General features: G+C 37.7%; 1 protein-coding gene across 1 annotated transcript in view; it reads right to left on the minus strand.

Annotated features, from left to right (window-relative positions):
• ERP44 (endoplasmic reticulum protein 44) overlaps window positions 1-13,450 on the minus strand; it is a 90,661-nt gene that overhangs the window by 26,652 nt on the left and 50,559 nt on the right. Inside the window, exons 5-6 of the mRNA XM_008707876.2 lie at window positions 2,738-2,922; window positions 1,393-1,508 (exon numbers count right to left, since the gene is read on the minus strand). Coding sequence (XP_008706098.1) covers window positions 1,393-1,508; window positions 2,738-2,922 — 301 coding nt within the window. The remainder of the gene's footprint in view (window positions 1-1,392; window positions 1,509-2,737; window positions 2,923-13,450) is intronic.

Consider the following 13,450-nt stretch of genomic DNA (forward strand, 5'->3'; position numbering starts at 1 on the left):
TCAGAAAGCAAGCACAGTAAGGGCGAGGGCCCCGCTGCAGAAGCGCCTGCCGCGTCTGAGGAAGCAAGCAAGTGGCCCGTGTGGCCAGAGAGCAGCCACGCACAAAGTACGGGGGGTGGAGGCGGGGAGAAGTTCCTCTGTTATTTACTCCTCCACCGATCTCCCAATATCGCTGATAATGTTTACAATAAAACACACACAAAATCTACAGAAGCATTACGACAAGGACAAAGGTCACAAAACGGAAAGGACAGACTATGCCAGAAACCCGGACTCTACTCAAGACAGGCACTAAAATGGAGTCTAATAGTTACAGGCCAAAGCAAAGAGAAATCATACTGCATAAAGTCCAAGGATGGTGGCGATAACCCCCAATGAAGAGAAAGGGAAGGAACTACAGAATGATTCCATTTTGAGAGAGAAAGGAAAGAACAGGTGGGCAAGTCAGAGAGGTCAGAAAAATACGGAGCAAGCCAGGGGGACTCGAGGCAGCCTAAGTGTCGACACAGCAGAAAAAGGCCAGGGTAGTTGACTGTCCCAGGCTTCTGAGAAACTAAAGAAGATTAAAGACTGAAAAAAGGCCACTGGACTTGGCAATTAAGAAGCATTTCGTGACTGTACAGAGAGAAGTCTCACGAAAGTAATGAAGGCAAAAGTCAGCTTCCAAAAGGGTAAGGATTTTTCACTGGTTGGAGTTTTAAGAAATTCAAGGTGGCCAAACATAAAATAATCTTTGAAGAAATTTAGAAATGAAAAGAAAGAGACGAGATTATAGCTCAGGAGATAGAACAGAAAGGTCAAGAAAGAGAGAATCATGTTTTTGGCAAAAGAAAGTAGGTCACGAAAAGGGTCAGGGTGAAAACACGGGAAAGCGAGGACAACTGCTGGATGGGTGCCACAGAGGATCCGGGAGGGATGGTTATAAAGACACAAGGGAAGAGGCTAACCTGGGGAAGGAGTGCTGTTGCTCTGCGGCAGGAAAGACAGAAGAAAAGGTGGTGGAGAGCCGGAGATTAATCAACACAACAAAGCCATGCCTCTTCATGAGAAAGGTTAGGAGCTGTTTCGGTTTGGAAACCCCACACGTTAGCACTTTGTGTGAACACAGAATAATGTTAGCAAATGAGCTGGAGAAAAGCATGAGAGGCAGTTGTTAACTTGTCCATTCTTTTCTACTCACCCATATTTTGAAATATAGTACTAAGAAAAATAAACAGACTTTTAAACTCTTAAAAAGAGGTCAGAGATAGGTATAAGGAAGACTGGCTGGTGACTTTAAGGGAACTGAGATCATGTCTGGAGAGGTCATCTTCAGAAAATAACCACACACAACAAGAATGTCACATGGCAGCCAAGTCGACCCACTAGCACGCTCTCAATTAAGATACTTACCCAAATGCAGAAAGGAAGGCACAATCATCGTGCAAAATATTTGCTACTCTTTCAAAAACTCTATAGTTTTCTGAATCCTTTTGCTCAAAATATCCAATGATATTTCTTTTGCTGCGCTGTAAAATAAAGTAGGTAATTACTTTACAAACATACAGATATGCTATAAATATGTTATTTCATTCACCCAGCTGTTGTTCAATTATCTGCTAATGGAGTAGCAGTACAAATGCACATTTGGATTTTAACACCTAGTCCAAAATTATTAAAGATTACATTAGGTTGAGAAAAAAATCTTACCTCCCCTCTAATGTACACATTTCCTTCTACCATTTTATTTTAACTGACTGATGAAAATCTATCACTAAATAAGGTGACTATTCCTGAAATAGTACATCCATTCATAACGTGTGACTGTTGGTAGAGACTCCTCCATGGGTCTCTCCTGCTCCTACACAGTTAGGCGCAGCCAAATGCAAGACCCTGACCACTCTTCACCCAGGCTGCTCCTCAGGGTTGTGCTTGCAGCAAGCAGCCCTGAAGTGTGAGGTAATCTCCCTCCGGGACAGACAGCAGGCTTACTGCTGGCTCTGAAACCAGAGTTCTCCGAGGCCACAGTTCTCCGCCACAAAACCCACGGCGTGTGCAGGCATCCATCTGGACCCTCTGTGTCACCTCCACAGGACTCGGGAGGGGGGTGAGGAAACGAACGCAAACATGCTCCCATTGTTTGCTGGGATGTAAGCAATAATGTCCTTTATCTCTGACCTGGGAGCCTGGTGTCTTCTGATAGCATCCATGAAAGGCTAACTAACTTCTTAGCCTGGAAGCAGGGCAAAAGTCAAATCTCAAACCTGACAGTGACAACCTAAAGCTCCAACTCCATACTTTTTTTTTCTTTTAAACACTACTTAGTGTACAACGGGAAGGGTTTTTATTAACAGAGGAATGTTTTAGAGGGACACTAAAAGTTATACAAAGAGCTGATAACAGCAGTCATTAAAGCAGATAGCCTGAGTGTCTCCACTAAGGAAAATATGGAAACTCTGGTTGTGTAGGCCTGACATTAACTTCTATGTCTTCAAAATTCAGGCTACTCTTTGCCCTCGATTAATCTAAATTAGTGCAGCTCTACTGTGTGCTACATATTTTATCTAAAGACTCAGAAAAACATGAGCATTTCCCTTGAGAATTAAGTCAAGAAAAATTCAACTCGCTAAGTCTGTAGATGTCAGATCCACTGCAATGAACTGTAAGAAAATGTCCAGATTCCTTGATTGCATAAGACTCTGTTTACATTAATTAAACAGGCAATGTTCATTTAATCCAGTAAAAGTTAACAACTTACATCAAGAGTGGTGATTTCTGCTAAGTCATGAAGTTCTTGAACGGGGTCGCTTTTTTGTTGCCTGATGTAATCTGCAAGAGCTTTCACTGACCGCTGGCCCCTGTATTCTCTCTTCATCATCATCCCATTACGAAATAATTTGAGGGTTGGGTATTTGCTTATCCTATATCTCTGGGCTATATCAGCTAAAAGAACAAAAAACAAAATTAACTTCACCCTCGTACATGGGTCTGGGTGAGCCCATTAGCCCAACAGTAAAAAATCTTACAATTATTTAATAAGAATATTTTGATTCATATAATTCTTTTTCAATCTTAGAGAAAAAATTAATCGTGACAAGTTTATATTGATTAAAAGGCCAGGCTCTGGACATATATTGCCTGGTTTAAATCCCAAATTTGTTATACTGGCTGTATGAACTCATATCAACTCTCTCTGCCTTCGTTTCTCATCTGTTACAGTAAGGATAATTTCTACCACACAGGGTTGTTTTAACAACTAAATGAGATAACACAAATGCATGACCCAGGAAGGTTAGTGTTAGTAAATATTATTATAGATAGCCAGAAAATTATCAGAATGTGCAAAATTCCCATTTTGAAAAGTTATTCAACTCACTTTGTACTTGTGAGAATCTCTTACAGCATTTAATAAAGGAAAATTAAGTTTAAATTAAAACTATGCTCAAAGGCTAAAAATATTAGATTCTTTGGTTAGTAGAAGAATAATTCATAATTCCAAATACAGAAATTTTGTGTAAGCTAATAGAATCAAACCAAAAAGTCAGCAGTATACACAAAAAAAAAAAAAAAAAGTCCCTTATTATGACCTATTGGTATATTCTCAGGCAGTGGAGATTTTAAAAAGAAAAACCACACACACACACACACACACACACACACACACACAAATCCTTGAAATTAGTATGTATAGTCTCAAAATAAGAATCTAAATCAAAATGTATACTGATCTCATTTGTAGAAATCACAATTACTAAGACATAGACTCAATCAGAATAGAAAAGCCTTTAAATATTTCTGCTGCTATTTCTAAGAGGTGGCAAATACAAGAAATCAATATCTTCCAGGCACTGGAAAAGCTCAAATGCCATATTACGAACATGGATGAAAATGATAAAAGATACACTGATTTTTTTAAATGAAGGGGACCAGAGAGGGGACTGAAGTGGCCTAAGACAGGTGACACTTCTGTTTTCTTGACTGAGTTGTAAAATGAGGGCAGAATTCTAAAATGGTGGCACAAGAAACCATGAAAATTCTCCTACCCCGCCTCCCATTTCTCGTAGCTACAAAACCAAACCAAACCAACAGAACAGCAATAAGGCTCTGGAGACCATCTTAATTTTCTTTCTTTTTTTTCCCCTCCCACCTTAATTTTCTAAGAGATTCTATGGTAGAAACAAGTGTACTAGAAAATATACACATGTGTGCTGACAGTTTCATGAGTGTATACATATGTCAAAATTATCAATTTGTACATTTTAAATACGTGGTTTATTGTATGTCAATTATATCTCAATAAAGCGATTTTAAAAATCGCTTAAGTGAATACTGACTATACAAAACAATGACAGCTACGCATTGTGGGGTCTGACACAAACTAAAATACATAACGACACCAACAGCATATAAGCTGGGGTAGGAGAGGTGACGAGGAGGTTAATGATTCTAAGTATTTTAAGGTCTCTGCACTGCTCAGGAAGAGGGAAAAGTACTTAGAATATTTGGTAAGTCAAGGTATATTCGTGTTTTCTCTGGGATAAACAATCAGAGCTAAACCGATGTATTAGGGGTTAAGTACGGAACACGGGTTCTCAGAAGGAGGTTTAGAGAAAAGGCTATGTAATTAAGAGCACGTAACACTTTGGTAAACTCCATGGAAAATCTATAAAGGAGGAAATAGTGCTTGACTACTAAAATCCTTTGAACGGAAGGCAAATCTAAGCAAAAGAAGAGACCCACTGGTTGTATATGAGGCCAAGGAGAATACTTTATTCACCAAATCACAGAAATCTGAAATATAAGGTATCTCACAATATACACATATTTAATATAGACACTAATCTATTTAGAAATTGGTACTTCTTGAAGCAGAAGACTAGTGGATATATCACTACCTGATATATCAACCTGATAGGTTATGATGAGAAAACCTGTCTTTGAGGTGTTGAAAGAATGGAAGGTTCTATCACCTGAGCAAGGGATTAATGAGATTACATTGGTGCTACAAACCGAGGGGTGGGAGTGCTTCCGTCAGCAAGCAGAAGTCTTTTAAGATAAACAGAAGCGCTTGCTGTAAGGCAAAGGCCACGAAGGCTTAGGCTTACCCTCCATCTAAGAAAACCAGCCCAGAGAAATAATAAAAAGTAAGGAACTTTAACTTCCCAATGAAAAACCCCTTCAGTCCCCAGCACACCATACAATGGAACCTGGCATATTATAAAGTGAATGGTTGCAGTGACATAGAAATGAAAACGGTTTTAATAAAAATGCTGTTACAATGAGGTTAAGTAATTCTGGCCAGTGCCACAGTGCTGTGGTCTGGAATATGGAAAATGTCTTTTTAAAAGTTACTATTTCCCCCAAGTATCATCAATAGAAGACTGCTTAAATATAGGACGGTACACCCATGAAAAAGACCTCTTTATGCTGCTAAGGAGCCATGTCCAAGGTGCACTGTTAAACAAAAAAGCCAGGTATAGAAAGATGTGTATAGGTATGTTATTTTGCGTAAGAAATATGGAGAAGAAACTTGGGAAAGAAATATAAACACACACACATATACACATGTATAGACACATAAATAATGTGTGTGTATGTGTGTGGCTATTAGCAAGTATATGTGTATATATGTACGTTTACATAATCTTTGTCCTCATCCCCTCCTCCCTCCAAAAATACACCACCAATGGGAGAGAAAGCAAGAAAAGGTCAAAGATGGAATTTAGATTTCCCTGACCATACCGTGGTTTTATACTTTTAACTCTGGAACTATGGAAAATTTTTTAATAGTAAAATAAGTTTTAAGGAAATTTTAATACTGACATTGTTATTTTGAAATAAACACACATATTATAGATAAAGCACATGAGTAACGGCTTAATGGCTAATGCCATTAAGAGTCAAGATTTTCAGCTTAAGAGAAAAAAGGATAAAGCAGAAAATTGAGAAAATTAAGTAAAAGCCCTGTAATGTTTAATCTGAATTGGAACTACCAGCAAAAACTCCATGATGAGAACTGGCCAATCCTACCAAATATTTAAGGAAGAAATAATTCCATTTCCACACAAAGTTTTCCCGAAAATTGAAGAGAAGTGTTCACTTTCCAACTCATTCTATGAGGCCAGCATTACCCTGATTTCAAAACCAGACAAAGACCTTATAAGAAAATTACCAATATCCCTGACAAACAAAACCAGAGGGCTTAAGCCAGTGGACTTCAACACTTATGTAAACTTACAGGACTCCAGACAGTGTGTTACTGGCATACAGACAAACAGATCAGAGTCCAGAAATAGACCTACATATACATACAGAAGTGATCTTTGACAAAGGTGCAAAAGTAAAATCTAACTACATATCCTTATAAAATACACATCTAAACATAGGGATGCTCAAAGCTTGAAAGAAAAAGGCTGGGGAGAAATATACTGTGTAAAAACGAATCAAAAGAAATCTTGTACAGCTGAATTAATAGTAAAAAAGTATACATTAAGGCAAAAAGCAGTACTAGAGACCAAGAGGGACCCTTCATAATAAAAAGTTCAATTTTCCAGGCAGATACAACAATTCTGAATTTGCATATATCAAATAACAGTCTAGAAATACATAAAGTAAAAACTTACAGTACTATAAAGACAAATCTATAATCATGGCAGGAAATTATTAACACACTTCTTTCAGTAACTGATATAACAAATATAACCAATAAAGGAAGGAGAATTTGAACAACACATCTAAGAAACGTGACTAAGCTGACAAATGCAGAACACAACACTCCAAAGCTGCGGAACGCACGTTCTTGGCAGGTGTATGTACCATATAAAAAACAAACACGATGAGTCACAAAAAAATTCTCAACAACTTTCAAATGATTCAACTCATAAGAGAATTAAAAACTATACAGATATGGGTCAGAGATGAAATGACAAAGAGAAACAGGAAAATAATGTGAACCGAATGATAATGAAAATACCTACGAGAACTTGCAGCATACAGCCTAAATTCTACATATGCAGAATGAATTTATGACATTAACATAAGATATATCAGAGGGGAAAGGCTGAAAAACAAAGAGCTAAGCATTCACCTTAAAAAATTATAAAAAGAATAAAAAACAACAGATAAAGAAGTGAATGAGAAAGGCAAAAACAAAAATTAATGAAGTGGAAAGCGAATATACAATAGAGAAGATCAAAAAGCCAAAATCTGGTTCTTTGCAAAAGACTAATAAAATTGATAAAGCACAAGAAAGACTGATCAAGGAAAAAAATGAGAGAGAAAATAATTTAAGGAATGTAGCAGAAATATTTAACTTGGACAATAAGATATCATCAATAACAATGACAATAAGTTTGGAGATTTAGATAAACTTTTTTTTAAAGATTTATTTATTTGCGAGAGAAGAGAGAGCGAGAGAGAGAGAGAATGGGGGGGGGCAGAGGGAGAGGAAGAGAGAATCTCAAGCAGACTCCCCGCTGAATGCAGAGCCCAACATGGGGCTCCATGTCACAACCCTGAGATCACACCTGAGCTGAAACCAAGAGTCGGACACTTAACCAACTGTGCCACCCAAGTGCCCCTAAAGTTTTTAAATTCCCATTATTTCTCCAAAGGCATCCAGATGGCCAACAGACACATGAAAAGATGCTCAACATCCCTCTCCATCAGGGAAATGCAAATCAAAACCAAAACAAGATATCACTCACACCCGTGAGAATGGCTAAAATCAACAACACAAGAAACAAGTGTTGACAAAGATCTGGAGAAAGGGTAACCCTCGGGCACTGTTGGTGGGAAAGCAAACTGGTGTAGCCACTGTGGAAGACAATATGGAGGTTCCTCAAAAATTTTAAAATAGAACCACTCTACAATCCCATAATCATACTACTGGGTATTTACCCAAAGAATACAAAAACACAAACTCAAAAGAATATACGCACCCCTCTGTTTATTGCAGCATTATTTACAACAGCCAAATTATGGAAGCCAACCAAGTGTTCATCAATAGATGAATGGATAGGGACATGGCGTATATATACAATGGACTATTATTCAGTCACTGAAAAAGAATGAAATCTTGCCATTTGTGACTACATGGATGGAGCTGGAGTGTATTATGCTAAGCAAAATAAGTCAGTCAGAGAAAGACAAATACCATAGGATTTCACTCATGTGTGGAATTTAAGAAACAAGCAAAGGGAAAAAAGAGAGAGACAAACCAAGAAACAGACTCTTAACTACAGAGAACAAACTGATGGTTACCAGAGGGGAGGAGGATGGGGGGATGAGTGAAATAGGTGATGGGAATTAAGAGGACACTTATCATCATGAGCCCTGAGTAATGTATAGAATTGTTGAATCTCTATACTGTATGCCTGAAATGAATATGACATAGAGTGTCATATTAACTATACTGGAATTAAAATAAAAAGTTTAATTTAAAAAATTCCCATTAAGGCACAACTTACCAAACTGACAGTAGAATAAATAGAAAACATAAACAGTCCTAAAATTATTAAGTAAACTGAATCCATAATCCATAGCTGTCCCACAAAGAAAACTCCATTTCTAGAAAGCTTCACCATCAAGTTCTTCCAAACATTTAAGCAACCAATAATGCTGTTTACACAAACATTCTAGGGAATACAAAAAGAGCAAATATTTCCCAACTAATTTTATGAGGTCAGCATAATCTTTCTGCCAAATCTGACATGGAAATGATGAGAAAAGAAAAGTATATGTTAGTCTTACTCAAGAACACAGATGCAAAACTTGAAAATATTAAATTAAATTTGGCACTGTGTACAAAGGATAATACATCACACAAGCTAGATTTAGTCTGGCACTTCGGTTTAATGTTTGAAAAATCAATTGATGTAATTCATGACCTTAAGAGAATAAAAGAGAAAAATTCCACTATAGTAGCCCCCCCACTTATCCACAGAGGATATGTTCTAAGACCCCCAATGGATGCCTGAAACAGTGAATAGTACTGAACCCTCTATAGACTATGCTTTTTCCTTTACATACATATCTATGATAAAGTTTAATTTGTTAATTAGGCAGAGTAAGAGATTAACAACAATAATAAAATAGAACAACTATAATATACTGTAATAAAAGTTATGTGAATGTGGTCTCTCCCTCTCTCAAAACACCTTCTTGTACTGTACTCACTCTTCTAGTGGCGATGTGAGATGATAGCATGCCTACGTGAAGAGATGAGGTGAGGGGAATGACATAACATGAGGCTACTACTGACCTTCTGACAATTCACCTGCTGGGGAACTGTCATTGGCTGTGGGTAACTGAAACCACGGAGAGCTGAGCTGCGGATAAGGGGGACTGCCATACCTCTCAAAAGCAGCAGAAAAACATTTGATAAAATTAAAAATCCATTCACACTTCAAATTTTTTGGCAAACTAGAAATAGAAGGGAACTTCCTTTATTGGATAAAGGATATCCAAATAAGCAAATACCAAACAACTTGATAGTAAAATACTGAAAGCTATCCTGCTGAGATCAGGAAAGAAACACAGACGCCTGCTATGGCTTCTGTATAACACTGTACTGGAATTCCCAGTCAGTGGAATGAGAAAGAGCATATATACCAAAAAAGAAGTAAAAATGTTATTATTTGCAGGTGATCTTACTGGGTTCACAGAAAACCCAAAAGGGAATCTACTAAAGAATTTCCATTTCCAAGCAGGATGCAGTAGGTAGCAGAAATCTACGGGTCCTACTATGACAACCAGGAAAAAAGAGATTTTTTTAAAAATCACATTTTAAAAGATATTGGACACCACGAAACCAATGAAGAATAAGTGAACTGAAATCTTAGAAAGGAACGGACCATTCCTAAGTGAGCAAAAATCGCCCACTGGCTATTTTCTTTCCTATACGTTTCCTACGTAATTCCTCTTAGAAATTAAACCTGCAATTTGTGCAGATTTAGGGCTGAGGACCATGCCTTGGTAGACAGAAAGGGAACTCAGTAAAACTTTTCATAGTCACCTGGTCTGGGAGAGGGGATTGGAAGGACGCTGAGACACACAGCAAGCTCTCCCCAGAGGACATTACTGAATGCATGGGTGGCATAGGAAGCTGAAGGCTGGGCCAGAAAAACAGAGTAACATCCCCCACAGCCTTGCAGTGCTTAGGAAACAATGTGTATTTGTGGAAAAGGCCTGCATCGGCACCAAACACGTAACCAAGATGTTTGCCAGATTTTGAAGCTGTATAGGCAAAGAAGCACATAGATGTTGAAGAACACCATGAGTTTTTAAGACAAACTGGAAGGAAGATACCTGTGCCATATATTAGAGACAAATTAATAATATTCGGAATACATAAAAAACATTAACAAAGGACCACCAGAAAGATAAATGGGCTAAAAGTATCAGTTGATTTATAAAAGAAACACAGATGGCCAAGTAAACATGTAAAAAACATGCTCCTCTGTAATCAAGAGGTTACAAATTAAAACTACCAGATAACATTCTGCCCATCTATTGGCAAAATAATAATTAAAAGTTCTTAAATTCATTAATATCAAGCCCTACAAAGGGAAAATATTCCTACTAAGTCCAATTCAGGTACACATTCGATGTTAATAAGGCTAAACTAGCCTAGCTGGTGCCTAATTTTCCAGCAGAAAAGCCACTCAATTTTTCTAATCCCCAAAGGATTTGGCAGAAAGTTTATGACGCAGACCCATTTAGAAAGGAACTAGTCTAACTAGAAATATCCATTTTCTACTTGTGGCCTAAGGATCAGTACAAACATGGACAGTAAGAGACACTGCTGGAGTAATTAACTTTCTTAGATTAGTGGGCATAATGGGAAAACAGTGTGCTGACAGCAAACATGCATAAACCAGAAGTAAAATAAATAAGGCTACAGGTGGACTCCAGAGAGTCTTAAATTCTACGTTAATGGAGTTTGAATTTTACCTGATATGTGATAAGCAGCCACTGAAGCAGTAGAACGGGGCTTTAAAAATATTCACCTGGCGGTAAATCAGGGAGAATCAGGGAGACTAGTAAGGAAGCTACTGCAACAGTCCTGGCAGAAATAACAAGAGTCTGTTTACAAACTTTAACATTACAACCCTTAGGTTGCCTTAAAATTCTAGTTATGGATAGAAACAGATTAAATAATACTTGAAGACTATTAGAGGAATAGATACTTGCCTGCTTAATTCTCAAACATCGTGGCAGCAGGTGTGCTGCATAATGAGGTGGCTTTTAATTATTAAGAAGCAAAAACCTTAAAATTACATTGATCAATAATCTCAGACATAAAGGTGACTTTTTACAGGCTTTGGTCAAAAACTGATTTTAAGATAATTACAATGTGACATTTTGACAATATAACAAAGAGTGATTTAAGGGGTATAATAAATGTTTTTTTTAATTAACTGGATGGATCAAATGTTAAAATGCATGTCAAAGGAATTATAAATTTCAGAAGGTTAACAGCTCACTGATTAGAAAATTAGCATGTACTTTTGCTTCAATGGTCACTTACTTTCCTTTGATGGGTTCTGCCTGCCCGCCCACCCACCCTCCTCACTCATGCCCAGCAGGGTTCCACATGGGGAAACTGCCTCCCGCTCCTGTCTCAGCAATGCATCATCCCACTGTGATTACCTACGGCAGATGATTTCAACAGGAAGGTCTTACAGTTCTTCTGGTTCAGGGATGAGGGCCACTGCTGCCTCTGTACCTTTTTTCATTCCCAAACCATGCCTTCCTCACAATGAGGGTAAAACAACAACAAAACACCACAACAAAATAAAACCCTAAACAGAAAAATCATAAACAAAGCCTCAAAGCTTACTCAGGACTCAGGCTAAACCTGGGCGTCCAAGTTCTGTTTTGTGCACATGAATTGTCTTTTTTTTTATACTTTTTTAATTGAAATATATTTGACATATATAACACTGTGTAGTTTAAGGTATACGACATGTTGCTCTGATACATTTACTTATATATTGTGTGGCATGAGCTAGCACCTTATCACTTCATGTATTATCACTTTTTATGGTGAGAATAATTAAGATCTAGTCTCTTAGCAAGTCTGTTTTTAATGCAATGGTGTTGTCTATAATTATTTTCTTATTCTTAATGCCTCATTTACATATAGCTCTTATAAAAGCTTCTCAATTTCCACTATGGAAGTTTCAAGCTGTACCGGAAGGCACGCAGGTAAGACTAACTGTGGTATCTGGGAGCAAGTGCTGCGTAGTTCAAGGACAATCACAAAGTACTTTCCAAAAATGCTGGCAGGAGTGTGAAAGTCTGCACTTCCCAGCAAATAACGTATGAAATGTCTCCAGCTGCATGCCATGCACCCTAGAGCCACTGGAGGTCAGCAGAGATCCTGGTCCCACCAGGGGCAGATTGATGGGACTTTCCACATCTAAGGCAGCATGACCACCAGGGAGAGTGAATTCGACTTCAAACTCGCCACACAAGGAGGACACAGAAGGTGAGGTAAAGGGAGACCAAGATCGACAGCTGAAGTGAAGGCAAGTTTAAATGTGTGTATGTGTAGGAATTTTGGAAAACAAAGACAATTATGAAGAAGAAAACAAGAACCATTTGTAATCCAACCAACACTGGGGAAAACCAGTGGTAACATTTTTTTCCAAAGATTTATTTATTTGAAAGAGTGCAAGGGGCAGAGGGAGCAAGAATCCTCAAGCAGACTCCCCACTGAGCACAGAGCCCAACGCGGGGCTCAATCTGAGATCATGACCTGAGCCAAAATCAAGAGTCAGCTCTCAACTGACTAAACCACCCAGGAACCCCAAAATTTTGATTATATCTTGCTGACTTTGAATAAAAGTTGCTTAACAAGCAGTGATATGTTTCCATGGAGAAAAAAATAAACTCTGAGGTTAGTCAAATAGTTAAGCGCCAGCATCAATATTTGCAGAATGGGTATGAGCAGCTTGGAAGAAAATCCTAGAAAGAGCAGAAGAGCGCTCTTTAATCAAGAGCATTACCAACACTCTTAATGGCACAGAAGTCAATATTATGTAGAAAAACACAAAAATCAATGACTCAGAATTGGAAAGTGATTACTACAGTCAGATTCTGAATGTGAAATTGTTTCAGGATTACTTCACAAATTTATTTCCCTTTTTAGGTACACACACTAATGATATGACAAAAACATCTCTAAGTCTAAAACAGTTCTCATGATAAAAATTCTAAGTGAAAGCATTGTGTTGTAGTTCAATTTTTCTTAGTTTTTTTCAGTTACAGATAAAAGTGTGCCTTATAACCAATGACAAATTAGATTTGATGAAATATTGCAGAAAATACTTATTGTATTGTTGGGAGATGAGATAACCCATTTGAAGTACTTAATGGAGTACCTACAAAACTAACAGTTCATAAATGCTGGTTACTACTCATCTATCCATTCATCTGTTCAACAGCTATAATGGTGCACCTCCTT

The sequence above is a fragment of the Ursus maritimus genome, unplaced genomic scaffold (genome assembly GCF_017311325.1).
Source record: "Ursus maritimus isolate PB19 unplaced genomic scaffold, ASM1731132v1 scaffold_17, whole genome shotgun sequence".
In the NCBI taxonomy this organism is placed as follows: Eukaryota; Metazoa; Chordata; class Mammalia; order Carnivora; family Ursidae; genus Ursus; species Ursus maritimus.